A 27,284-nucleotide genomic window follows, 5' to 3' on the forward strand; every position below is an offset into this window, starting at 1 on the left:
TTTTTAATCTTTTTATTTCACGCAGGATAAAAAGAAGCCCAGCTGCGGAAAGCATGGCAGTAGGTGGGAATGTGCAGAGGAGATGGGTGGGGGCTTTATGGGCCCTTCCCACTTATCCCCTGATCTCCTGCAAATGCCCCCTTGCCTCTGAATTCCCCTTATGTCAACAAACACAGGGCTGCAACAACTACATGTTTGCTGCTATGACATCTAGTTCCAACCTGACATATCAAAGCCAACACACATTAATCCAGCTCAAAGATCGTTTATTTTATGGATCCAGCTGTGATCAAAGAAATGTCCTCACAATATCACTTCTGAAAAATATACTAAATGTCATGCTATGCACACTTACCAGGTAAGTCAGTGGGACTTAAAAAAACCTTGATTAGGACTAAACTGTAAACTGCAAGATGTAGTCATAGTGGTGCATGTGTATTTTTCTTGACTGTAAGTCTTAACCCTTCCCCCACAAGCAAAATTAAATATGAACACAAACCATTAACATTAATTGATAAAACATTTGCCTGCTCTTATTACTTTATCATAAATCATAATAAAAATACAATCATAAGCCAGAATACTACAAAATACTAAGTTACCTTTATAGCAAGTAAACGACAAAGAATTGGTGGTGGTTGTTAGACAGCATGTAGAATTTATTTTATGTATATTAAATGCATTAAAATATTTTTATATTGCTTTTCCAAATGTTTGAAGTAGTTTACACCAAAGACAATATTTAAAATTATATTAAAAACAGAACCAACACTAATAATGATATCGAACACAATACAAATCTGATCAGCCAGCCGCAGAAATAAGTCTTCAGTTGAAAGCTTTATTAAAAAAGTAGACCTTACTACAGCACTTTTGGAAAAAGTTGCACTTGTGTCACATGCAAACACAAAAGTACATTTTCACACATGACACTAAAAACCCTCTTGGAGCCACTCTCACACTCATTTGTCCCATGCATGAATATATTCTCAATGCATGACAATATGGAAGAAAAATGACAAGGGCATTCTAGCCTGTGTAGGTTTCTACAACCGCATGACAGAGCAATTTATGCAATGGTTGATTTAACTCTCACATGTGAATATGCCCTTAATGTCAAAACAATTTACTCATTTCTTAAACACACCAGTTTAGCTGTCAATGGATGATGCAAATTGCATTTCCCCAAAATATTACAGGCCATAAAATACAAACAGAATTTTAAAAACAAGACCACCTTTAAAATAACCCGATTTGCTCTCTCATCGGTATTTGTGACGTTTCTTTCGTGAACAGAAATTGATTAACATATGACAAAGTAAAAACATCGAAGCTGTAAACTGTGAATCAAACATGGCTATGAACTGGGGATTTTTGACATTTCCATCTTCATCATGGGGGATTCTGTCAAGTAGCAGATCAAACTCTTCATCAGTAATCTGTACGCCAAACTTGGAACAAACAGTGGTTAGCTGCAGTCACTCACGGAGTTCACATTTGGGTCAGCGGAACCCACAATACCCCAAGCATATGGCTGCCATTAACCCTTTGTTACTGCTTCGGTCCCCAAGATCAAGAGCAGCACGTGAATATCAGAGGTTAATCAGGGTTTTAATGGCTTCAGCTTTCTCAGAGAAAGAAATTCTGCCACAGAAATCCCTCCATTGGTGGCTCACAAAAATAGAAATACTGGCATACTGAACGATGTGCGATTGTCCTCTATGAGAAGTTATTCATTACACCAAAACACTGGTATTTCTGAAACTGGTTAACGCTGAAAGGCCTTTCATTTGGACTGTTTAGCATGAAAGAAAATGCAGAGGGGGAAAAGTGGCTTTTTGGAAGTAGCAAAAAGCTTCTTAGGGCCTTTTTGCAAAGCATTTTTATAATGGCCTTCAAGACATTTTGCATACAAATATTTTTAAAGGGGTAGTGTTTATTCACCAGCAAGGAAGTGTTTTCATCCAAACATAATCCATGAAATACTGGCATAAGTAGGAATGACTTAAGTGATAATAATGAATAAGGCATTCATTCACCATTTTGCAGAGCTGATAAGGCATAGCTGACTTTTGGGGAGGTGGGGACAGACTTCCTTTTTGCCAAGGCAGTGAAAGGGTTGACTTGTATAGCATTGATTTGTTGTTTTAGTTTCCCCATCCCCCTTCCCTTCTTTATAAATCAACAACCTGCACCAACCTCCTTTCATTTGCATGACATTTTAACATGTTCATGTTGAAGAAGCAACTTCTGATGTTTATGTTTTTTTCTAGCAGTTACTATGCAGTTTATTTTTCCATTAAGTATGTAGAATGGTTCAGAGGAGTTTCATGTATTTGCGTTTAATTGCTCTTAATTGTAGTGTGTGTGTGTGTGTGTGTATATATATGTATTTGTATCCCATACATTTGCACATTTGTATTAACAGAAGCCCCCAAGGCAGCTAACCCCTATAAAGTAATATAAAAACACCATATGAAATAAACTATTAATAATGTTAAGACAACATGTTAAAATAGTGGCAGTACTAAACGCAGCTGAAATACCCAATCCAGCAATAACTAGCAAAGGACGAAAATACCACACTAAATTCTCACATTCCAAATGCCTAGTGTATTCAGAAAGTCTTAACCTCTTTCCTAAACAATATAACTTGGCATATCTCATGGGAATAAAATTCCAAAAAGAGCAGACCACAACCAGAAAGGTGTTTCTTCTACAGCTGGTTTGGACATAAAACTAAGCCATACATAGCCTGCTCTCCTCTCTGGCATGGGCCGCATGGCCATGAGGAGGAGATCGGAATCATCTGCTTCAGTTTTTAATTAACTGCAGTTTGTTGTTTCATCCAAACCAGAAACTGTGGTTAGTTTAAACTGTGGTTTATCCAAACAAGTCAGAATCAAAAACCATAGTTTAGACTTGGCTTGTTCAGATAAACCACAGCTTGTCCCAGTTTGAACAAAATGACAAACGGTGATTCATTTAAAATATTCTCCTCATGGCCATGCAGGAGATGGAGTGCATACAATGCTAAACTATGGTTTATTGTTATATCTGAACCGTAGCCTAATGGATACTACATGAGCCTCAGATGGCAAAGAGATCCAGAACAGCCTGCAGGTATTCACCTGATAATCTACGCTAATGGGAGTATGTGTGCTCCTATGGGAGCTGATGGTTCCTGATATCCTCCATGCTATTATTTGTTTATTTTGGGGTGAATTTACCTCACTTCTCAGCAAATCTCCTCAAGCAGCTTAAAATATAATGTATAATTTAAAAGATACACACACTCAGCAGAAAGACTTCAAAATAATGAAAATTATGCATATGTATTTCAGTCAAAAGCCAAACCACAAATAATTGAAATGCAACATTGTATCCAATGTTAGTCTAAGTTATTTATTACATTATTAAATGCCACATAAAATAAATTTCTTTAAACATTAATTTAAGTCCCATTAATTTCAATGGGTCTACTTTAAGTTGTGTTAACACTGGATACAACCCAGACACTGTAATAATTAATAATTGGATGACTATCCTTTCATTAAAGCAACCAAAATAATTTACAACTGAATACATATTTCAAGCAAGTGAGTGGTATGTTGCATCTGGACATGGAAAACCAAAGTTGAAATGCCTGTTTGGCAATGGAGTCCACAAGGAGGGCCACTTGATATGGGGAAGTCATGACAGCCTTATCTTTCTCACCCTAACCCACCTCACAGATTTGATATTTAGATGACATAAGAAGTGTCAGATATTTTATGTCCTGAAAAGTGCTATGGTTGGCATTATTAGAATAGGGGTGGGCAGACTTCAGGCTTATGGTATCCATGTTATTTTTTACTATAACACTGAGGTCTACCAAACAGAGCCAGATATAAAATGGTGGCACAGCATGTGGAGTCAGTTATGTACTGCACCTCATGAACCATACACCGATGTGCATATATATATAAATGGGAGATCAGGAATTTCAATACATCACACTAAACTGGCCAGCAGAGCTGGTCAAATAGCAACCAATTTGTACTCCTATTTTACAGATGAGGAACACAGAGGCTGAGAGTTAATTTTACTTGCTATTGTTAAAGCACTGACAGTCAGAAGCCCTTGGAGATGTATAGCAATTCACCCAGAGGTCTACCAGGAGATCCCAATCTATTTTCTGCCTGCCCCTGTATTAGTACAACTACCAGTTTTGGCTGAATGTTTGTTGTGCCAGGAAGCATTTAAAAGTACCATGATAACCTCTTATTTATTGAATTACATTTAGCCTTTTCCCCCCTTTTTTTTACAGTTACCTGAATCCATCATATGTCAATGCTGTTCACTGTCAGTGTAAGAATGAATGGGGAGAACTAGACCTTAGAGGAGCACAAAAGGCCATTTAGGGTACACAATCCTATGCATGTTTAGACAGAAAAAAGTCCTACAACTCCCAGCATGCCCCAGCCAGCCTAGGAGTTATAGGACTTCATTCTATCTAAACATGCATAGGACCACGCCCTTATTGTCCGATGTGTTTGAAGTATTGAAGTCTTCCTTAGGAGCAGCTTTTGATCCAGTATTTCCAAAACAACAACCCTGTTTCCCACACCACATCAAAGAGATGGTGTGGAATTTTGGTTTTTCTTTGGAAGAACTGAATCAGAGTTGCTCCTGCAAAAGGGTTTTAATATTCAAAGTGCACTGGGTGATAGATAAATGGTCTTTTGTGCACCTCTGAAGTCTCCTCTACTTTCATTCCTGCAACTGGTGCTTTGCCTTCCCTTTTCCCCTCTGTCAATGCCAGTGACCAAACCTAGGGTGACCAAAGGCAAGAAGAAAAGGACTCCTGTATCATTAATATTTATTTATGAAGGAATTTCATCTCCTGTCAAAATTCCTTCAAGAGCCCTGTTTTTCTTTGCTTCTGAAGAACTGAGCATTGTTATTTGTTCAAAACTTTGTTTTAATGAACATTTTAGAATGTTAATCTAGATGAGATTGTACTGTTAACATTATAAGATGTTTTCAATCCACTTAGCATTTTGCCCCTATTTCTAATAGAAGCCAAATCCAATGGAAATTCTTCCCAACCTGATATGAAACTATTAATATGTTTCACATCAGATTGGGAAATATTATCACATCATAATATTAGGCTGGATTTAGTCCTACATTAGTACATATTACTCCATTTAAGCAACTTCCGGAAGGGACAGCCATGTTTGTGACAGTACAAATAAAATAGAAATGTTTGGTACTTTAAAGATTTATTGGGTTGGATCCAGACAAATACTGCAATCCTATACATATCTACTCAGAAGTAAGTACCACTAAGTTCAATGGGGATTACTCTCGGATAAGTGTGTATAGGATTGCAGCCCACTGAAACCAGTAAATATATCCTATTAAAATCAAAGGGATAAATCAGTCATGATTCATGATCTATAGATTTCAATGAGAACTAAGTGCAACTAACGTCGTCAAGATCCAACCCATAGTTATTAAAGTTGTATTGGGTTTTTTTGTTATAACATATATCAAATGCAATATATCAAAGCAACAATATTAGCATTCCATACAGACAACCCCAACTTTGCCCTGCCCGATACTCATTGCTCATATGCCCTCTGTCTTCCTATCCATTACATGGATAGCTGGGGTGGGGAAGGAAGGAGAAAAGGAAAGCAATTTAGAAGAAGAAAAGAAGGGGGGAGTGCAGGCTACATCCACTTAATAGCTGGGTATTGGTCTAAAGAAGCTTGAGACATAAACTTTCTTGGATTAGAGATCACTTGATCAGATTTAAGCAATGACTGTTCTGCCATCTAGTGGCAAAAAATATTCAGGATTAGCAAAACTTGCTTCAAAATGTTGCTTATGAAGCTTATTGCTATTATTCAAACCTAGTTACGGTGAAACCATCATTAGCTGCTGAAAGGAGGAAAACAACAACAAAGATGCTTAAAAACCAATCACCACCAGAACCATCATGTCAATAGAGGGGAAAAAAGCAATACCAACAAAATAAGGTCGAATAACATTTCGATGAAGATTATTTTCAAGATAATCTTTTTCACAATATAATCACATCCCTGTCCTTAGGCAATAATGTAGAGCATCTTCAGAAAACCAAAGCTTTGGAATGTTTTTGGAGTGTTGTAGTAATGGGTGATTTCAATTACCCTCTCATAGTCTGGATAAATGCATGTTCCAGTCATGACAAAGAGGCAACATTTCCAGATAAATAGTTGGTCATGGAACTACCAGAGGGGTGGGGAGCCTGAACTTAATCCTAAATGCTTTCTTAATGTCTACATTTGAAATGGAAGTGTTAAATCCTCCCCCCGCTTTTCTTTTTATAGTAAGGGTGATGTAAATAATTATTGTGCATGGACATATTTTATAATATGTTCTTTCTTTTTTTTCTTCTCCCTCCCTCTCTTTTATGGTCCCCTCCTTTCTTTGTTTTTTGTTTGTTACTGTTGCATTTGCAAATAAAAAATTAAGTGAAAAAAAAAACCCAAACAAAAAGACCTCACCATTGGCTATGCTGGCTAGGGCTGATGGAAGTTGTGGGCCAAAACATCTGGAGGATCACAAGTTGCCCACTCCTGATGTAGGCAGTCTGTTAGTTATGGAGACATCATTTTCATACAATCTCCCCGTCTGTGGGAGAAGAGTTGTCCATATCTCTCCTCTGCCATGTAATGAGCTCACAGACCAGGGGCCTGTTGAGACATCACGCTAAGCCATGATGGTTAGGAGTTTTGAGCTAACCATGTTGGCTTACCATGACATCTGAACAGGTGTCTTTCCCAACCATGGTGGTTTATTAACCATGGAGTAACCACATTCACTAGCCACTTGCTGCAAGATGATTAGTGGGCTCTACTGTGGCTTAGCGTGACATCTGGCATGCCTCTGTGGTTAACTGACAGCTGCCATTAGAGCTCTGCAGCAAGAATGGCCAAAGAAGGAGTAGCACCAAAATGGCTGACAGCACCAAGCACCAAAATGGCCGAGAGCACAAAGGCCGCTGGGATGCATGGCTGCCCATCCAGAGGACTGCGGGTTCCTGCGGGAGGCAGGGTGGTTACAGAATGGTTAGTCTAGCCACTTTGCGGAACATGGTTACCTGCAAGTGAGGAAGTAGCACTCACAGTGGTTAGCGGTAACCATGATACACCATGGTTAGCCTAACCACCCTTCCCCAATGTGCATCTGAACAGGCCCCAGAGCTTTGTTATGGACTATGCTCCTAGATGCCATTTCTGGTGCTTCTAGCTATTGCTTTGGGATTAGGGTAACCAGATGCAATTGAGGACAGCATGTTGCAGGAGTTAGAAAAGCTGCACCTGGCAAAAGTGTATTTCTCTTTGTGATTATTAAAAGTACAGAATCATCACATTTGAGGATGACAGCCTACCCCACTTTGACACCAGGAGGTCTTAGCTCCAAATAAACACATTTAGAATCACCGAATTAGCTGTTTCAGAATGTTGGCCAATTTCACTACAGCCTCAATCCCAATAGCAGGTATCAAGAGAGATGGCAAACAACCAGCATCCATCTGAGAACATTTACTTTTTAGGGGCAGGAACGAAGCAGGAAAGAAACTGCATGGAGGAAGGGACCTACTTGCCCAAAACAGAGTTTTGTGAAAGTTAAAAATAAATTAATCTAATTGTAATCCTCCACAGCAGAGTTCGTAGAAGGTAGCTATAGTGAAGTTTGCCTCAGATTGAAATTAGTCTCTCCATTTGCTGAAGGGATAATATTGCAGTGAATATGTTGCAAGGTTATTCCAGGTCACTCACCTTATAAAAGGGGCAGAATCCAGTTGCTACAGCAGTATGCTTTCCAAGTCAGCCAGGCAGCTGAGGTCCTTGAGTTCTTGCTTTGTACCTATTCAGGTGAAAAGTCAGCCCTCTTCAGAAGGCCAATGCTAAAATAAGCCAATGTTTGCTTAGAGATCTACAAGTCAGCTCAGGGGAAGCAGACCCAGGGGAATAAGCTCCCCTGCCCCTTTGCAACAAGGGGTCGTATCCAATCTTAGTCCTATTTAGAATAGATCCATTGAAATGAATGGGACTTAAGTTAGACTAACATTGGATACAACCCACTGGATACAATCCAAAGCTCCCTTTTCATTCATCCCCATCCACTGCCACTGAAAACTGCATTGACGTGGGGATTACTTAGGATGACCAGACCCAAGAGAGGAGAGGCCTCTTGTACATTACTAAATGGTTGTAGGACTAGAAGAAGATTTCAGCAAGAGCGTTTGTCACCCCAGCATGGCAAGCTGTTCCTGCTTATATATAGCTATTAAATGTGCAGGAACTTTAATGTAAGAAACATTAGCTGTGGTCAGTTAGAAATGATTGGCTTATATTTATATACAGTAACAGAAAAGGCTGCACAGTGTAGAAATAAAAAAAAATAGAGAGAGAGTGACATATACAGCCTGAACTTTTGGTAAATATTGGACATTTTCTTTGGTAGGGTGGACAGGTGTTCTACTTTACAGAGGATAGTCCTCTATTTGAAGAGCTACCAGAGGACGGTCCTCTATTTGAAGATGTCACCTATTTGGTGGGCTGTCCAGTCCAAGTCCGGTTTAAAGTCAAAGAACCATAAGGAGGGACAGCGGCACCTTGGAGTTGCTCATCAGCACTTAGCATCCGGAGAGCACCTTAGCACCTTGGAGTTGCCCATCAGCACTTAGCATCCGGAGAGCAGACACACAGGTTACCTAGTCAGTCTCCCCACTGTGCTAAAATGTATTGTATTTCTATTTAAATTATAGTACTGAATTCTAAATTTGCATCACTATATAAAAATTAGCATATGCAAATGTTATACAGATTTGTGTCAGCTTTTTGAGTGATGCATTTCCTCTTTTTTGGCGATGCATAGGTATCCTTTGGCTATAATTCTCAGTGGATACAAATTGCCATTGCTCTGCCTCTTGGCATCTCTGTGGTGACAGTGCTACATACTTTGAATTGAAAGTTAGAATGGAAAACAAGAACAGTTGTGGAGAAGAATGAATATCAGCACCTGCAATTTTCCTCAGTGCTGCAGCAACATAAAAAAGGAGCTGCACCTACCAAAATCTCTCTTCTAAACAATTATTGAGGCTACAGTAACCCTGCCTTTTGTTACATTTGGTCAGCCCCCGAACTCAGAGGCTTACAATCACCCTATGCAGGGTGGGAGGAGCAGTGGTGGTGAACTTCACCTCCCTGTCCTCCTGCGCTACATTTTTCGCCAGAAAGGTTTTTTGCCTGTCTAGTGGAGGCATTTCAGAGTGGGAGGCACTCCTCCTCTCCCCACCCAATGAAACACCCCATCTCCGAGGTCAAGTTCCGTACCTCGGAGGCCAGCTGGCATGGGTGTTTCCACACCGGCTGACTCACCCTTCCAAGGTCAGAACACTGTCTCCGACCTCGAGGGGGGACTCTAACAATCCCATGGCCCCTCAGACGCTGTCTAGGCACCACAGGATTGCTCTCTGCATTACCCTGTAGCTTCTAAAAACAAGATTCTGAAAGTCTGCTCAGCACCTCACCCCTGCATGGGAACGTGCACCTGCCCAAAGTTCCTCTTATACAACTTTTAGAAGCACAGAAGCCCTGCTCTGCTTCATATCTGGTCATCCTACCACCAAGTGCTGAATAGGTAGAATCTAGGCTCACAAATTTGGCCATCTAAAGCAGCCTTCCCCAACCTGGTGCCCTCCAGATGTGTTGGACTTCACCCTCATAAACCCCAGCCAGCATGGCCAGTGGCCAGGAATGCTTGGAATTGTAGTCCAAAACATCTGGAGACACCAAGTTGGGGGAGGCGGATCTAGAATGTAGATATACAGGTGTTGTATGTACTTCCTTGTTTTGAGTTATTAAGAAGTTTGTCCCTAGAGGGTCCCAGGAGGAGGGAGGAAGAACGCTGGAGGTGGAATCTGTGACATGGTGAAAATTTTCTGGAGAGGCACGCACTCAAACAGTTGAAGAGATGGGAACTCTATAAGCAGCAGAAAAGGAGGCACTGTACCTTTAACTGTGTAATGGTGAAGGCCTGCAACCACTCCAGGCAAAAATGAGAGCAAAAATTCATGCAAGCTCACAGGTCCCATCCTTGTCGCCAAATCAATTTGTTTTTTCTTCTCAGTAAGAAGGAGTCAGAAACACAGTTTGGATGTAAACAGAACTTCACTTTATTTCTAAACCCTAATTGTCTGTCATTTTCCCCTCACACCCACCTTCCTCCCCTTCCTCCCTCTTTCCTCCTTCTCCCTCCCTCCTCCTGGGACCCTCTAGGGAGATCCACCACTTCCATGGGAGCAATGGAGTCATATTTCAATAAATATGTCCTGGCTATAGATAGTAGTGCCCTTACATCAGAGAAAAAGAAAGCTCTCCTTTTACATTGTCTAAGCCCTGAAGACCAAAGGATCTTCCAATATCTACCTCCAGTCCCTGATTTGCCACCAGATACTACTCCATATGATGCTTCCATAAGAGCCCTGGATGACCATTTTAATCCATTGTTGAACATTGTATCAGAACACTTTAAGTTCTATTCTAGATCTCAGTTACCTCAGGAGCCCATTGACCAGTATGTAGCTGCTCTGTGTGAGCTGAGCACTACTTGGGCTTTTGCAGCCTTTGCAGAGGAGATGATTAGGGATCAAATTGTCATGAAAACAAACAATCCTAAAATCCATGAAAAGCTTCTAATGACAAAGGACCTAACTCTGGAAAAAAATGACTAAAATTGCATGAAGGGTAGAAAGTGTCCTCCAGTGTGCCAAATCATTCTCCGCTAGATTAGATGCCTCAGATCCAGGTGAGCTACATGCCATACAACTTAAGACAGCTAGCAAAAAAAATGCCAAGCAAATGCACACTGTTTCTGTACCTTTGCAACCACAAACTGACTACCAGTGCTACTGCTGTGGAAATCTTAATCATAAGGCAGATTTTAAAGGCTGTCCTGCTAAGGCAGCAATATTCAAGAAATGCACTAAAAGGGGACATTTTGCCAGAGTCTGTAGGTCTGTAGTTCATAGAGTGTCAGAAAGCCTTACTGATGAGGATGAAGCAGAGCATGTGGAACAACTTTCAGCCACAATCCTCAGTATCACACAAAACCGTTCTATGCCTCATTGCTTCATGCAAGCAATGGTCATGAGATAAAGATGCTGGCAGACTCAGGCTCACCATACACCATTATTTCTTCAGACTTGTATTCTGTATTATTTGCTGCCACTACTTCTTTGCATCTTCCTGATATACGCCTAGAAGGATATGGTGAGTCTCTCATCAATAGTGAAGGCTATTTCATGGAACATTTGAAATACAAAGATCGCAGTACACGAGGGAAAGTGTACGTAGCCCAAAGAGGTGTCTCCATGCTAGGATGGAACTATCAAAGAGATCTCCAAAAAATACTAAACCCTAACTGCATGGAACCAGTCCTACACACTACACTGGAGTCCCACATGGAAATTTGTGCTGCATATCCTGATGTTTTTATAAACACTCCAGGTATTGCCAGGAAATGTAAACAAAAGATTTAAATGAAAGCAAATGCTGAGCCAGTACAACACAAAGTTCAAAATGTACCTATTGCACTGAGGAAGCTGCTCAAAGAGGAGATTCTTAAACTTTGCAATGCTGATATAGAACCTATTAATGCTTCAGAACGGGTCTCTCCCATTGTCATAGCGAAGAAGGCTAATGGCACCACCCATATGTGTGTAGACCTTAGAAATGTAAATTCAAACATGGTGATGGACTGTCATCTCTCTCTAAACCTTAAATTTCTATCTGTCATTTTCCCCTCACATCCTCCTTCCTCCCCTTCTCCCTCTTTCCTCCTTCTTCCTCCCTCCTCCTGGGACCCTCTAGGGACAAACTTCTTAATAACTCAAAATAAGGAAGGGCATACAACTACTACAATACAACAGGCCTATAATTACACCAAATATAATGATAAAGAAGGCTGTGTTCGGACAGAATTGGGGCCTATCATGTACCATATGATAGTACAACACCATATCTGTGGTGCATGTACATCAGCCTGCCCCAACCTGGTGCCCTCCAGATGTGTAGGGACTGCAATGCTCATAATTCTCAGGCAGCATAACCAATGGCCATGCTGGCTGAGAATTATGGGAGTTGTGGTTCCCACACATCTGGAGGGCACCAGGTTGGGGCAGGCTGATGTACATGCACCACAGATATTTAAAGCTACACTCCTTTATCTGAAGCAACTACTGTGTAGATGTCTTATCAAGAACCTTACTATATTTTCATACCAGGCACATGCAGGCCTGGTCTTATGTGCATTTACCTACAAGTAAGTCCTAAGTGCAGTTGCATAGGACTGCAGCCTTAAAAGCTCATTTGAGTCCAGGGCTGGTCCGTGACATTTTGCTGCTGGAAGCAAAGTACAAGATGGTGGCACCTCCCATTTCCATATACAGAAGCTGACTGGACTGGTAGTTAACTCTTATGTCAACACTGGCAATGGGACGTCATCTTCCACTTCACCTGAGGACAGCAGGCAGGCTACATAGCACGCACGCACGTGCACACACACACTCAGCCCTGTCCTCAAACACCTTCCTGCCACCCCTCATTCTTCACCATCTGCTGCCTGAGGTGGCAGCCTTACTCTGCCTAATGACAGGGCCAGCTTTCTTCCAGTCTTTCATTTGCAGCGTTTGTGTCTTGGATAATTAGGGTTCCCAGCTTTTCAACTAGTCACTGTTAATTGCCTTAACAGCAGCTTAATGTGCAGATATTAAAGGTAAAGGTGTCCCCAGCCAGTCGTGTCCGACTCTAGGGTGCGGTGCTCATCTCCATTTCTAAGCCGAAGAGCCAGCGCTGTCCGAAGATGCTTCCATGGTCATGTGGCCAGCATGACTGAACACCGAGGTGCACGGAACGCTGTTGCCTTTCCCACCTATTTATCTACTTGCAATGTCTTGCTTTCGAACTGCTAGGTTGGCAGGAGCTGGGACTGAAGACGGGAGCTCACTCCGTCACGCAGCACTCGGGTCTCCAACTGCTGTCCTGCCGACCTTCCGGTCTGCAGTTCAGCGTCTTAGCCACTAAGCCACCATGGTCCCTTTGTGCAGATATTAGCAGGCATTAATGCTTATCTCTGTGGTATGAAAAGCTGCTCCTACTGATTTCTATACATCAAGCTGCTGTCAAATCCACAACACAGTATCTCAAGCCTTTGCGGGGTGGGGGTCAGTTGCCATTCCTATATGTCAAGGGGTGCTGAACTTCTTTCAGCCCATGGCTAATTCAATTACAGAGACGTTCTGGGGGGAAGGGCACATCCAGTGGTGGTTGGAACTAAAGGAAAAAGGCGTGGATCAAAAATTCAAAACAAACTAGCTTATTGTAGCTCAAAGCTCTCATCGCCACTAATAAGCCTTAGGGGATGTCGTTTCACCTTTTAGAATGGTAAAAACCTACACAAAAGCCAGGAAACCCCCGAATAATCAGTGGTTGGGGGAAAGGTGGCAGGACCAGGGAAAGGGGGCATAGCCATCTGGGGAACCCCGGGAGGGCTGGACTGGGACCCCAAGAGGGCTAGATCTGGCCCCTGGGCCTGAGGTTCCCAATCTCTGCTATATGTGATTAATGCAGAACGATCATAACAGTACATTTTAGCCAGCCAGTGTAGGCTTTACAAGCAGAATGTGGTATGCACTTTGATATTATGCATGTTTGCTTGAAAACAGGTCCCACTGAGTTCTAGCGGGCTTACTCCTAACTAAGTATGCTTAAGAGCATAGCCACAGCTTTTTGTGTGAAAATGCCTGTCCAGCAAATAATGCAGACAGGGATGTGCGAGTATATTTTATTACAAGCACAAGATTGATGATGTCAGCCAATAAGCATGTTACACTGTAGACAAGCACCTCCTGTGCTTAGATTTCACATTTAGCTTTACGAACTTTCCGTTTCCTAGTCATGTGCTCCTGGAGCCCCCCCCAAGAGTGACATCTGTGTTCCAATCACATGCAAGGGCTGTCCTTGCAAGACACTACCAGGAAAAGAGAATGAACTCCTCATGACATCCATGAATGCAGAGAAACTGTTGCCAACTAAAAGGCTCTCCCTCAGCTGAACTTTAAACCCACAGCACTTCACTTTGCAAGACATTTTGCTGCTCTCCTCCCGCAAAGTCTAATCCTAGGATGAGCATCTTAAATATGGATGCACGTGCCTCACTTCATCACCTTTCAGAGTAACCATATATATGCTAAGTAAATTGTCAGGGCAAAAATGTAACTGCACATGAGAAGGGTCACAGCAGAGCACATGCTTTCATGGACAAGGGCATAGATCCAATCCTCAGCATTGCCAATTAAAGGATCATAGTAGCATCGGCAAGCTGCTGCCAGGTAGAGAAGGCAATACCGGGCTAGATGGACTCAATATAGGGCATATGAAAATGCAATCCTAACAATGTCCACTTGACACTTAAAGTTGTTCTAAGGTAGGGGGGCCATATGCAAAAGAAAGTGCTCCTGTTCCTTTAATTGGGAAGAGTGAATGTTAGCTGCAGCATCTTTCACCTACACCTGACATGAAGCACCTGCCCAAATTTGTTTTCCTCTGCAACTTTTAAGGGTACAGGAGCCTTGCCTTCCTTTGCATCTGACCACCCTATTATAAGAATCAGCCCCACTTCCCCATCTGTACATCAGGAGTTTTATTGTCTTTCCTCACAAGCTTCTTTGGAGAACCGATGAAGTTGGGATTGCAAAAGTTAGGTTATTACTTTTCCTGGCAGGATCTTGTTCCTTTCAAGCAACATGCTAGGAGGAAATTCAACAGGAAAAATCCCTCTGGCATGGAGATGCAATGATAGGGGAAACTTCATCTAGTTAATTTATATGGCTCATAAATTAAGACACAGGAGCTCTGCCAGGAAGAAAAACAAGTGGCAACTTGAGTTAAGACTTCAGTCCTAGAAAAGACTTACTAGGAAGGAATTTCAATTGCAACCAGTAGGATTTGCTGCTTACTGGATTCAGGCTGAAAATGTGGTACACAGCTACACAGTTATTACGATACGTCAGTCTACTTGTGGTTCCTGTTCATGTACTTACATCTAATTTTATATATCTCATCTGTCTATATTGTATATTAACTTTTGGAAGCTGCCTTGGGAGCAATTTTTTTTTTACCCTAAAAGGTGGCTTATAGATATTTTAAATAAGCCTTTCTCAGGCAGATATGAGGCCATGGTGGCTTAGTGGTTAAGACGCTGAACTGCAGACCAGAAGGTCAGCAGGACAGCAGTTTGAGACCCGAGTGCTGCGTGATGGAGTGAGCTCCCGTCTTCAGTCCCAGCTCCTGCCAACCTAGCAGTTCGAAAGCAAGAAATTGCAAGTAGATAAATAGGTACCGCTTTGGCGGGAAAGGTAGCAGCGTTCCGTGCACCTCAGTGTTCAGTCATGCCGGCCACATGACCACGGAAGCGTCTTCGGACAGCGCTGGATCTTTGGCTTAGAAATGGAGATGAGCACCACACCCTAGAGTCGGACACGACTGGTTGGGGACACTTTTACCTCTATATATATATATATATATATATACACATATACATATATACACACACACACACACACCCCACACTTTAAGTGTTTTGACATACTAGGAGCCTATAGAGCTGGGGGGGAACCTCTGGCTCTCCAGATGTTGCTGGACTACAACTCCGATCATCCCTGACGATTGGCCATACTGGCTGGGCCAATGGAAGTTGGAATCCTGCAACGTCTGGAGGGCCAGACATTTCCCACCCCTGCTGCAGCAGATCGTGTCAGTCAGACATGGGCTGGGTCCGATTCCAAGCTCAACTTGGATCAATCGTTCTATCTCTCTGGTTAGCCCACATCACAGGGTTGTTGTGGGGATAAAGTGGGAACCCTTCCATCTCCAGACCTTCCAGAGGAAGGGCAGGGATTTTTTTTTAAAGCACATTAAGAGCACAAATATATGAATATACCTTTCTGGGTTGGACCAAGCCTTCCTCGATAGGAAGTGCCAAGTGCGCGTCCTCGTTTGCCTTCTTCGTCACCAAGGTCCCCTGCTTCGGCTAACCGCCTGGCGTGGCCTGGCCTGTGTTTTTTGCAAGGCTGTCGTCGTCCTGGTCGAAGGGTTAACTCCTCTGCCTAAAGTATTAGCTTCCCCTGAGCCTCCCCTGTGCTATTAATACAGCGGGCACATGCCGTGACATAGCGCTCTCCAAGAGGGGCCAGATAACTTTACTTTGCCCTTGCCGGCGTCCCTCGCTCGAGGGCTTCCCCTTCGGGAAAGAGCAGCATGGCGCCTTTGCCCGGGTGTCCTCTAAGGATGGCGGGGGGTCCTAGCCAATGTGCGCGCGGATCAGCACCCTGCGGGCCCACCTCTTATCGCGAGACCCCGAGGGGCTATAAATAGTTGGAAAAGGGAAAGGTCCGTCCATTTGGAACGCAGTGTAGTTTGCTTGGGGGGGTGCAGCAGGGTGGGGAGGTGCCTGGTGACAGTTTCTGAATTTATTTATTTTTAAGGGAGGGGGGAAGTGGTGTGTCACTTCGACTTGGCCCCATCATGGCTGACCAAGCTCTCAGTTTTCTTAAGGACTTTTTGGCTGGTGGTATTGCTGCAGCCATTTCCAAAACGGCTGTAGCGCCTATTGAAAGAGTGAAATTGCTGCTGCAGGTAAGGGGGCGGGGTGAGGGCTGGGTTTCTAAATCTGCATGGATGGATTAAAGTCCGGGAGGAAAAGTAACCCAGGTGTTTAGCTCGCACCTATTCCTGGAATGGCTGGATCGTTCTGTTGCATTCTCCTAACAGTAAATGGCAGGGAGGGACATTCCTCCTAAGCAAAAAATTGTCTAAGAACGATTGGCTTTCCAAACCCATGAGTCCCTTCTAATAAGTGGCGATAGTGATTATAAATACACACTCCCTAAAAAGTGTAGGAGTGTTTATCTAGGGAAGGGGTCCTGGAGTTAAAAATGTAGAGTTGTGACTTGGGAGCGGAGCAGGAATTCTAGTGTCAAATGGGCACACGCTTGAAGTGGCTAAATATGGAAACTTCACTTGGACAGGTCTGATTACACAAGACCAGCACAGCTCTCTTTTTTCCTGGCTCTGTATATGGCACAGATTTGCAAGTGCAGTGCCTTCAAATCTTGGGTGTTTCATTTGAGTGTGTGTGTAAAACACATGCCACTAAACCTGCTAATTCAAAACTTTTAAAAATTACATCCCAAATCTAGTGGAAATGGAACTGTTACTTGCACATGTACTAAGGGAAGCTTCCTGCGTTTAAATTAATCCAATGCATAAATGTTGCTTGCTGCTAAGATTAGTGGCTTGATAGCTGAGCAGAGGTCAGCTGAAGGACATGAGTTCTTGAGAGGGCCACATAATGGCAAAAAGATTGTTTGAGCCTACATAGTTGCTCTCCCTGCTGGAAATAGAATTGTCCCTGTTTGATATTGTACATGCTTGGTAAAAAAGAAAAAAAATGTGCATGTATAATAGAAGAAATCAAAGTAGCATATAGCCTAGCAAGAACTTCATATGGGGAAAAGTAATATATTGATGGGGGGGGGGGGAGCAACTATACTTCTGAGATGTTTATTTATCAGTTCTGATGCTCAAGTAAACTATCACAGTTGTATGCTCTGTATGGCTATTATACTGTATCAAGTGATATTAATCTCAGTTAGATGACCAGCTTTGGCACTGAACAATAGTCAAAGATAAAGCTGCAGGTTGCAAAGATAGGAATGGCTATTCCTTTCCTTCACATTGGGAGGCTGTATATCATGACATGGGTCACAATGATCTTCTTCTCTTCTTCCTTCTTCTGTTCCTCTCTTCTTCCTTTTAACAGGTCCAGCATGCCAGCCAACAGATCACAGCTGACAAACAGTACAAGGGGATCATGGACTGTGTGGTCAGGATTCCCAAGGAGCAGGGCATCATTTCCTTCTGGAGAGGCAACCTGGCTAATGTCATCCGGTACTTCCCCACCCAGGCCCTCAACTTTGCCTTCAAGGACAAGTACAAGCAGATCTTCCTTGGGGGTGTGGACAAACACAAGCAGTTCTGGCGTTACTTTGCAGGCAACCTGGCATCTGGGGGTGCTGCAGGAGCCACATCTCTCTGCTTTGTTTACCCTCTGGATTTTGCCAGGACCAGGCTAGCTGCCGATGTGGGCAAAGGGCTGAACGAGAGGCAGTTCAGTGGGCTGGGCAACTGTCTTTCCAAGATCTACAAATCTGATGGCCTCCGGGGTCTCTACCAGGGATTCAATGTGTCGGTCCAGGGCATCATCATCTACAGAGCAGCTTATTTTGGCATCTATGATACAGCTAAGGGTAAGAAAGGGAAGTCTGCTGACGATGGTACACGTCTTGAAAGTGGCCAGACACGGTCCAGACCAGCCTTCCCTATGCTTTCCAAATGGCCACATTGGCTGGGGGTGATGGAAGTTGTAGTCCAACATATTTGGATGTCACCAGGCTGGGCCAGTGTCAAGGGTAGATATGGTCAGGAACCCGCCAAGGGCCCACACTCCACGAGGGGCCCAATGACCAGAGCTCCCTGGATGTGTTCCTCTTCCATGTTGCAGCCTGCTTGTTCACCTGCCTCTTGCTCTGGCCCAGACAATGGTGTTGGTGAGAAGGAGCAGCAGCAGATGCCACTGCCTACCTGCTCAATGGTTCTCTGCCTATCAAGGAAGGAAGTGGTAGCAGTGATGAGAGAGAAAGGAGAGGAGCACGAGCCGTTGGTGACAACTGGTGGCAAGGAGGCAGACTCACTGAGGCAGGCGGTCCACTGAGGGTATCTTGCCCAAGGGCCCTCCAAAACCTGGAGCTGGCACTGGCACCAGGTTGGGGAAGGCTGATCCTAGAATATGCCTTTGCTGAAGGGCAGCATTTAAAGTGATGGAATTATAAAATATTTGCACATGCTCCAAAAATTGGGTCCATCCTTGGCTTAATGGACTGACAAACTATTTCTAATTTGAGATGGGTCTAGTGTTTGGTTCATTTTTCTCTGCTTTCTTAGATAAAAAAAAGGAACATATCTTAAGTATCCACCTTTATTCTCATCCATTTTTTTCAAAGATGTATAATGAATACGATTTGTCTGGCATGTAGTAATGAGCTAACTTCATACGGCCATTCAACTCTAGGAGGGCTCTTGGGATCAAGGTCAAAGAGGCTCAAAAGCTGAACACCGGCTACTCTTTTCTTTTTTAAATTGCCAGCTAGTAATAATCTTAGAAATCAGGCCGTTTGGAATTCTAAGCTTTCCCATTCCCCATTGCTCAAATTCTCAAGCCTGCCCTTGTACTCTCTTCATACAATCTTCCTAGTGTCCTTCAAGCCACTTCCTGAATCTCTCAGTATCACTCAAGTGACCAAGAGGTCTTTTAAGAGGCCAATAGGGTTGGGTTTCCTCCTCTTGAAGCTAAAGATTTCCTAATCAAAGGACACCTTTCTTCTGTTTCCACTTGGTTATAGAGAATTGGGACATCATTCTATTGTAGTTAGAGTGCTGAATTTGGACTGTGGAGATCTAGGTTCAGATCCCGGCTCAGTCATGAAGTTCACTGACAGCACAATCCTGTACATGCCAACTCAGAAGTAAGCCCCATTAAATTTAGTGGGGCTTATTTCTAGGTAATTAGGTATGGGATCACAATCAGTGACTGGACTATCTCTCAGGCTGCCCTAATTTAACAGGGTTGTTATGATAAAGTGGTTAACCCCATGTTTGCCAGCCTGAGCTGCTTAGAGGAAGGGTGGGATACTAATTTAGTGGGCTCCTCAGCTTGTATCTCTGAGAGAAGGCCCCTTTTGGGGGTTGGACAACCCTAAATGTTTTTGTAACTAATGATTGTATAAATGTACCCATCATGTGGTAAATCTACAAATTCTACACCAGCTTTTCACAACATGGCACCCCCCAGATGTGCTGAACTACAACTCCCAGCATCCTCCAGCCAGGTTGGGGAAGACTGTTCTAGGCACTCAAAACTCAATAGTACCTGAAATTATGTTTGTTTCTCCTTCCAAACCTCAGCGTAAAATTACTTGCCCTCCAATTGTACTGTACCTGAATTAGGTGTTGTCTCCCTTGTGGCTTGAATTAATAGGGTGCAACACATAGTTCATCTGGCATCACTGATCCTGTCTGTAAGTGATGTCAAAGTGATAAGGTGGTACTGATAACTTCTCCCCTCATCTTTGGATACTTGACTCTTGATGACAGGTATGCTGCCTGATCCAAAGAACGTGCACATCATAGTGAGTTGGATGATAGCCCAGACAGTTACTGCAGTAGCAGGGCTGGCGTCCTACCCTTTCGACACTGTCCGACGTAGGATGATGATGCAATCTGGCAGGAAAGGAGGTAAGAAAATAACCCTTTCTTTTTAAATTGTCTTAACAAATGTTTTGGTTTTTCCTCTTCAAAAGATCAATAGATGTTGGAAGACATATTCTTTTCATAAGAAGTAAAATCGAAGCAGATGCAATTTGACACACAGTGCAATTCTATACATATGTACTCAGAGATAAGCCCCATTCAGTTCAGTGGGACTTACTCCCAGGTAACTGTGTATAGAGTTGCAGCCTTAATTCCTTGAGCAATGCCATTTGATTTCAGCTCTTGTATTTGGTGCATACTAAGTGTTTATGTTTAGTAGTAAAGTACTGCAGTAGTACTGCAGTATTTCTATCTGCCATCTTTGAGCAAGTTATAGTTACCTATGTTCGTTCTGTTATAGTATTGCTTTTGAAGTTAGCATGTGTGATGGAGCTGGAAGACTACACAGGCTCCTTTCTGCAGCAACCCTCTGTTCAAGTCCAGATCAAATAACTTTGGTAATATTCCAGAATGGGTAGGCCACATGGGGAGAGAAAACACTCTCCCCGGGGTCTTGGTTAGCAACCTCAAATGCTTCCCAACCAAATTAGAACCCGGGTTCAAGCCCTCACCTGGCCATGGAAGCTCACTGGGTGAATTTGGGCCAGTCACTGACTCTCAGCCTAAACTACCTCACAGGGTTGTTCTGAGGATAAAGTGGAGAGGAGGGGGACCATGTAAGCTGTCTTGGGTTGCTTGGAAAAAAAGGCAGGATGTAAATGTTATAATAAATTTTTTATATATATTTTTATATCTATCTATCTCCTGCTTGAACTTCACACTTACTCTCTCAGTCCAATCTTTGGGTGATGCTTCTCAGTTCTCCACCTCATTAGTCACGAGGGGGGCTAGGGTCTACAATATCAGTCCATCCAACTACAAACAACACCCACAGCCCCTCTACAGCCTTTTATCTGGACTAAGCCAAGCAGGAGGGCAAAAGAGTGACACACCTGCTCCTAATTTGGCTAGAACAATAAAAGGGCCAACTGTTAATTAACAGGAGAAACACTGGGCCCTGTTCCAGCAAGCTGGTGATCTTTAAAAGAGATTTGTTAAAAGAAATCAGGCATAGGGAGACATCCCTCTACTGTAGTATGCATATTTAAAATAATAATAAAAGGAGAAAAGCTTGAGAGAAAAAAATTACAGCTTCATTGTTATCCTCTTGAAGGAAGTAAAGAACAGAGAACAGTGTTCTAGGCGTTTTGAGGGTCAGAGATTGAACGTTTTGCATTATTTTGCATTGGTAATATTCTGAGTAAGGCACATTTGTATTCTATATGGCTTACCTATATATCTTGTTTTCCACAGCTGATATTATGTACAAGGGCACAATTGACTGCTGGAAGAAGATAGCTAAAGATGAAGGAGGCAAGGCTTTCTTCAAAGGCGCCTGGTCCAATGTGTTGAGAGGCATGGGTGGTGCTTTTGTATTAGTCTTGTATGATGAAATCAAGAAATATGTCTAAGGGAATCAAACTGCTTGATTCAAATGTTCTTTTTTTGGTAATGTATCTCCATGTGGTTTTAATGGGCAACTCAATATTTCCTGGGGAAACGGAGATAGCTATTGTGGGTCAAATCCAGCTGAGAGATCAGGTTGCAGTTTTGTAAGATAGATAGATGGTTGTTCATAAGATCACAAAAATATTTTGTATGGAAAATGGAAGGGGCCTCTGTGTATATATAAATGTATTTGACAAATATCAGTAATATATTCCTGTGTTTTAAGTTGCATTTCTGGAAGACAGCTTGTTACACAGTATTTAAACAACTAGAAATGTGAATGCAATAAATACTAGAAGTCAAATCGCTCCGATTTCCCCCCCTTTATGGCAAATCCTCTGTAAGGACTGTGGTATTTGGAACATGGGGATATCTGTTTCATACTTGTGCTGTCTACAAATGTTCTTGTCATAATATTTTGTCAAAATGTCATTTTGAGGGGTCTTGGATCTTTTTCAGCCCAAGGGCTGAATTTCATTTTGAAGAAGTTTGTGGGGGGGGGGGTGCATTCCAGTGGTGCGTGGGGCCAAAAGCAAAAGGAGCAGGGCCAAAAACCCAGCATATTTTAGCTTAAAGCTCTTACTGCTACTAACTAAGGGTGCAAGCCTATGCATGTTTAGACAGAAAAAGTCCTACAATTCCCAGCATTCCCCAGCCTATTTTAGAATAGAAAAGAAACTGTATCTCACAAATACATTTTTTGAAGAAAGTCCATGAAAACCACAATAGGCAACCATGTTTGCCTTTGATTTAAGATATAAAGAGCAAGAAAATGGGGAAGGGGAGAGAGAAATAAAGTTTCAGACCAATATCTTCTTAAATTGCCCAAATCAAATTAACTATTAGGAAAGCAAATAATTTTTCTTTTAAAGCTTAAACACATAAAAATATTAGGACTATTTTGTTTGGGAAATGAAGAAAATAAAATGAGGGAGCCTCTTATGTCAGTTATGAATACTGTTTGCCAGGTATGAGGAATCTCCAGCTCATGGGATGGTGGCGGTCCACAGAACTTCCCCATCTGGCCTGCCAGTCTTTTCCCCAGGCCCCATTTTCCTGCTGCCTTTCTGTGCTATGGGGCAACAAAAAGGCTCCCCTTGTTGCCCTGTAGCATGTGAAGGCAAAGGAAGCCATTTGCTGCCTTTCCATGTGGTGTGTATGTGTTGGGGGTGGGGGGCAAGCAGCCAGGGCAGGACTGTATGCCAGCAGTGCAGGTGCTTGCCCCCATATCTGCCTGGAGCCATTTTGGTCCTTGGGCCAAAAAATGGTTCCTTACCCCTGTCATGCAACAGTGAACTAATCAAGAGAAACTGTGTCGTTCCATTTGTGAGAACAGGGCCACCTCATGTTTTTAATGTACTTGCATTAACTATATGGATGGCAACGTATTCACATCAGATATGCTGTACTATTTGTTCTTACTACAACACAGTAACACTCGAGTGACCTCTTTGAAAAGGTATGTCTAAAACTTAATGAGGAATCTTGCTTGCAACACTACTGGTGTAGTGTCCTGGATGGTCAAAACGTCAATTTTATTTCTTCATTTAAAAGCCAGAACAAGACAGTTTTGAAGTTCTAAAATTCTTATTAAAATTACTAGAAGTGCACTTAGAATACAAGAACAAAAAAAGGTCTGTTACATTCATGGACAAGGATACTCAGCTCCTATGAATTCTATAGGTGGTTTGCAGAATTTTCTCACTTGTTGCAATACTGAAAGACAACAGCCAAGATCCAAAGAGGCCCACATGCATGCAGAAGGCACTTCTGCGCATATATGAGCAGTCAATTTTCTCTTCTGGCTAAAGCTCTCAACATGATACTGAAGAGTACTCTGGAGTGTCCCCTGACTTTCATGAGCTGCTTTGAGGGTGGGAGCACAGGGCCCAGGGCACCACAGACATTCCTTGCACCTTCGCCACACTCAAAGATATCACTAATGCTTCAGTGGAAAGCTCTTGAATGGGATTGCAATCCTAGCAACCAAGAGTTTTTTGATAGATTTTAAGACAGGATAAAGCAGTCTCCAAACACAGAACTTTCTGATAGGTAGCATGAGCAGTTGGCAGTAAGATCGCTTCAAGTGTCAAGACACTATTGTCAGATGTGCCATGTCATTATTGGCTCGAGGCCATCGATACGTTGTAAGGATCCATCTTCCAGCAGTCTATCACATGTGCATTTTAGCCTCAGATTTCAACACCATGTGACTGTTGGGCTAAATTTGTATGTATCAATTTATGTAAATCAGTATTAGCTCTGCTACTACACACTTCATGTCAGTTTCATTTATAATATTTAGTGCAAAAAGTGTCATTCAACACACAGAGCAAACCATTTGATTGTACAACAGAAGCATCAATCACCTAAGGAATCTAGCCCAATTCTCATACACAATTTTGACACAGGGTCACTGCAACTGAATATGACCTCTGAATGTGCCACCACAACATGAGATTTACACATCTACCAAAAGTTAATCCAGAACTAATGTTTCAGACTTCACTACATGGCAGTACATTCAGAAGTGCTCACCCCACCAAAAGAACTCTGGTGAGTCATCTCACAGGAGCCCAGTTATCCATCTGCCCACATAATGACTGATTGTGGTCAAAGAATGAGACTGCACCAGCCGGCCACACCAACCTCTGAACATTCAGCATAAGACGAGAACGGGGCCGTGCGTGTGTAGCCTCTTGCACATGATCAGGGTTCCTGGATTATGCACAGAGCCTACACGTGCAGAGCTTTACACATACAGCCCCCTTCTCACCTCCCACCGAATACAGAGGTCAGGGCCAGCGGGCACCATCTCTTATGCCACCCAGATGTATTTTGTTTGTGTAATTATAGGAAGTGACAGAAGCAGCTCGAGCCAGCTGAAAATTAATCAGTGATAGGCTGTTTTAAATCCCTACCTTGATGGATCATGGATCACCTTTTTATAGTGTGTAGTTCTGGTTCTCCTTGCTTGCACTACACTTGGCATCTGCTTCTTCTAATAATTCCCTCTATTTCTGATGTTCAGGATAGAGTGCTAATGCTTGTATAGCAAAAATGGCACCACCCACACATAGGAGGGAAGTAACAGTAGACATGGCAGAGTCCCAAAGTTTGCAGGAGTACAAAAATCTAGTGAAAAACTGCTAAAAGGAGTTGACCCTGCCCCCAGCAAAACCACAGCTCACCAAGGTTGTTACTCCCCAAAAGGTTGGTGGTAGAGTTTGCCGGGCAGTCTTCCAGAAGCCATTGTGCAGGCTTCTGGCTCAGTTTGATGTGGAGCAGAGGAAGCTTAGTGGTAGAAAAGAGATGCATTTGAAGGTGCAGATCAGCTCAGATGAACCGTGCTGGATCAAACCAAAGGCCTATTTAGTCCGGCATTCTGTAAACAAAGTGGCCAACCAGATGCATATGGGAAGCCCACAGCAGAACATGAGTGCAATATCATCCTCCCACTCATGTTTCCCAGAAACTGGGGTACAGAGGCATACTTCTTTTGATACAGGAGGTCAAGTATAGCAATCATGACCAGAAGCCACTGATCGCCTTATCTTCCATGGGAACTCGCCCAGTCTCTGAGAAGGGAGAGGTTTGAGGAGCACTCAAGCAACATTTTGTTACAGAGCCTGCTTGTAAGGTTGCCTATTGGAAGGATGTGTTGTGTCCACAAGCACAGTTATCCTGGAACATTTGCAGCTGTCCCAAAGGATGCATACACATGGTTTGTTTTTGTTTTTCATGCTTCTTGGTTCAATAAAGGTAAAGGTGTCCCCAACCAGTCGTGTCCGACTCTAGAGGGTGGTGCTCATCCCCGTTTCTAAGCCGAAGAGCCAGTGCTGTCCGAAGACGCTTCCGTGGTCAGGTGGCCGGCATGACTGAACACCGAGGTGCACGGAACGCTGTTACCTTTCCCGCCGAAGCGGTACCTATTTATCTACTTGCAATTTCTTGCTTTCGAACTGCTAGGTTGGCAGGAGCTGGGACTGAAGACGGGAGCTCACTCCGTCACGCGGCACTCGGGTCTCAAACTGCTGTCCTGCCGACCTTCCAGTCTGCAGTTCAGCGTCTTAACCACTAAGCCACCTCTTGGTTCAATACCAAGCAGCATTTGGGATTAGATCTCTAAAAGGGCAAGAAAGGCGACAATCTTGCAGCAACGTTACACCTGGGATTGTATAGTCAGCATAGGTGGAGCTGTATTTATTGCTATCCTTATCTGTTTTGCTGGCAGGCAGCCTTCCTCAACCTGGTGCCTCCAGATGCATTGGACTGCAAATCCCATAATTCCCAGCCAGCATGGCCAATGGACATGCAGGCTGAAAATTATGGGAGTTGCAGTCCAACACACCTGGAAGGCACCAGGTTGGGGAAAGCTGCCCTAGGGAGGCTGCCATCTTGCAGCTCTTGGAGCCAGGTGTCTTGTAGGAATGCTTCCTGTTCAGGGAAAAATTTAAAGCAGCCTTCCTCATCCTGGTACCTTCCAGTTGTTTTGAACCACAGCTCCCAGCATTCCTGACCTTTGGCTGTGCTGACTGGGTCTGATGGGAGCTGAAGTCCGAAACATTTGAAGTGCGTAAGGTTGGTGGAGGGTAAAACATGCCCCCCTCGATACAGTAAACTATGTGTGTGCGTGCACACACACACACTTCCTCCATGGAGATTATGTTAGATATGAGGGAGTAAATTCTTGTGCCTTTATGAAAGGGCCATTATAGTCATTTTGCCCCTGCTATATAGTGATGTTTGGTGTAGGTAAAGGAGATCCTTTGTTGAAATGGGGAAAATCTTTCCCTTTAAGCCCTCTACAGTTGCCTTCTCCACAAATTCTTGGATGTTTTCAGGGCAAATAATGTGGGGCACCTTTCTGCAACTTTGTGCCCTCCAGGAGTGTTGGCTAGGGGTGTGTGTGTGTGTAATCCATTTGTTGGACACTAGGGTGGGACAGGCTGATATAGGGCATAGTGATTGCATGTACCTCTAAAGAGAGGCGATCCCATAGTAAAACCTCACAGTAGACACAATTCAGAAGCAGTTTGTTGTATCAGCTGGAGAATTGCTGTTCCAATAAAAGTATAAAGTTCTAGATATCCCTTTTTGCTGTCGTAACACTGAATACTGGATTTTTTTTTTAAAAAAAGATTGCAAAATGGAGTCCTCTGAATTTCATCTCTGAAGTGTGCTCATCATCAAGCAAAGGGCTCTTTGATGCATTTTTTTGGGCCAGTGATAATCAAGGTGTTTGTTAATTTGAGCTATGCACTGATTGAAGACAGCCACAAGAGCATCCTGATAAATTAAGTG

The 27,284-nt window shown here is 43.0% G+C and overlaps 1 protein-coding gene and 1 long non-coding RNA gene across 2 annotated transcripts; one reads left to right on the forward strand and one right to left on the reverse strand.

Moving 5' to 3' along the window:
- Positions 1-250: 250 nt before the first annotated feature.
- On the reverse strand, positions 251-16,396 carry LOC146344086 (uncharacterized). The gene is made up of 3 exons (XR_014792147.1): positions 16,045-16,396; positions 7,818-7,929; positions 251-1,451 (listed from the first exon to the last, which is right to left on the reverse strand). It is a non-coding gene; the product is annotated as an uncharacterized LOC146344086 (long non-coding RNA).
- On the forward strand, positions 16,336-22,288 carry SLC25A4 (solute carrier family 25 member 4). The gene is made up of 4 exons (XM_084856596.1): positions 16,336-16,739; positions 17,926-18,412; positions 20,316-20,456; positions 21,786-22,288. Exons 1-4 carry the CDS (start codon positions 16,629-16,631, stop codon positions 21,941-21,943), a joined length of 897 nt encoding a protein of 298 aa, XP_084712722.1. The 5' UTR covers positions 16,336-16,628; the 3' UTR covers positions 21,944-22,288.
- Positions 22,289-27,284: the final 4,996 nt, after the last annotated feature.

Source organism: Heloderma suspectum, chromosome 5 (assembly GCF_057233095.1).
Source record: "Heloderma suspectum isolate Gila_16-S chromosome 5, 16-S_ref, whole genome shotgun sequence".
In the NCBI taxonomy this organism is placed as follows: domain Eukaryota; kingdom Metazoa; phylum Chordata; class Lepidosauria; order Squamata; family Helodermatidae; genus Heloderma; species Heloderma suspectum.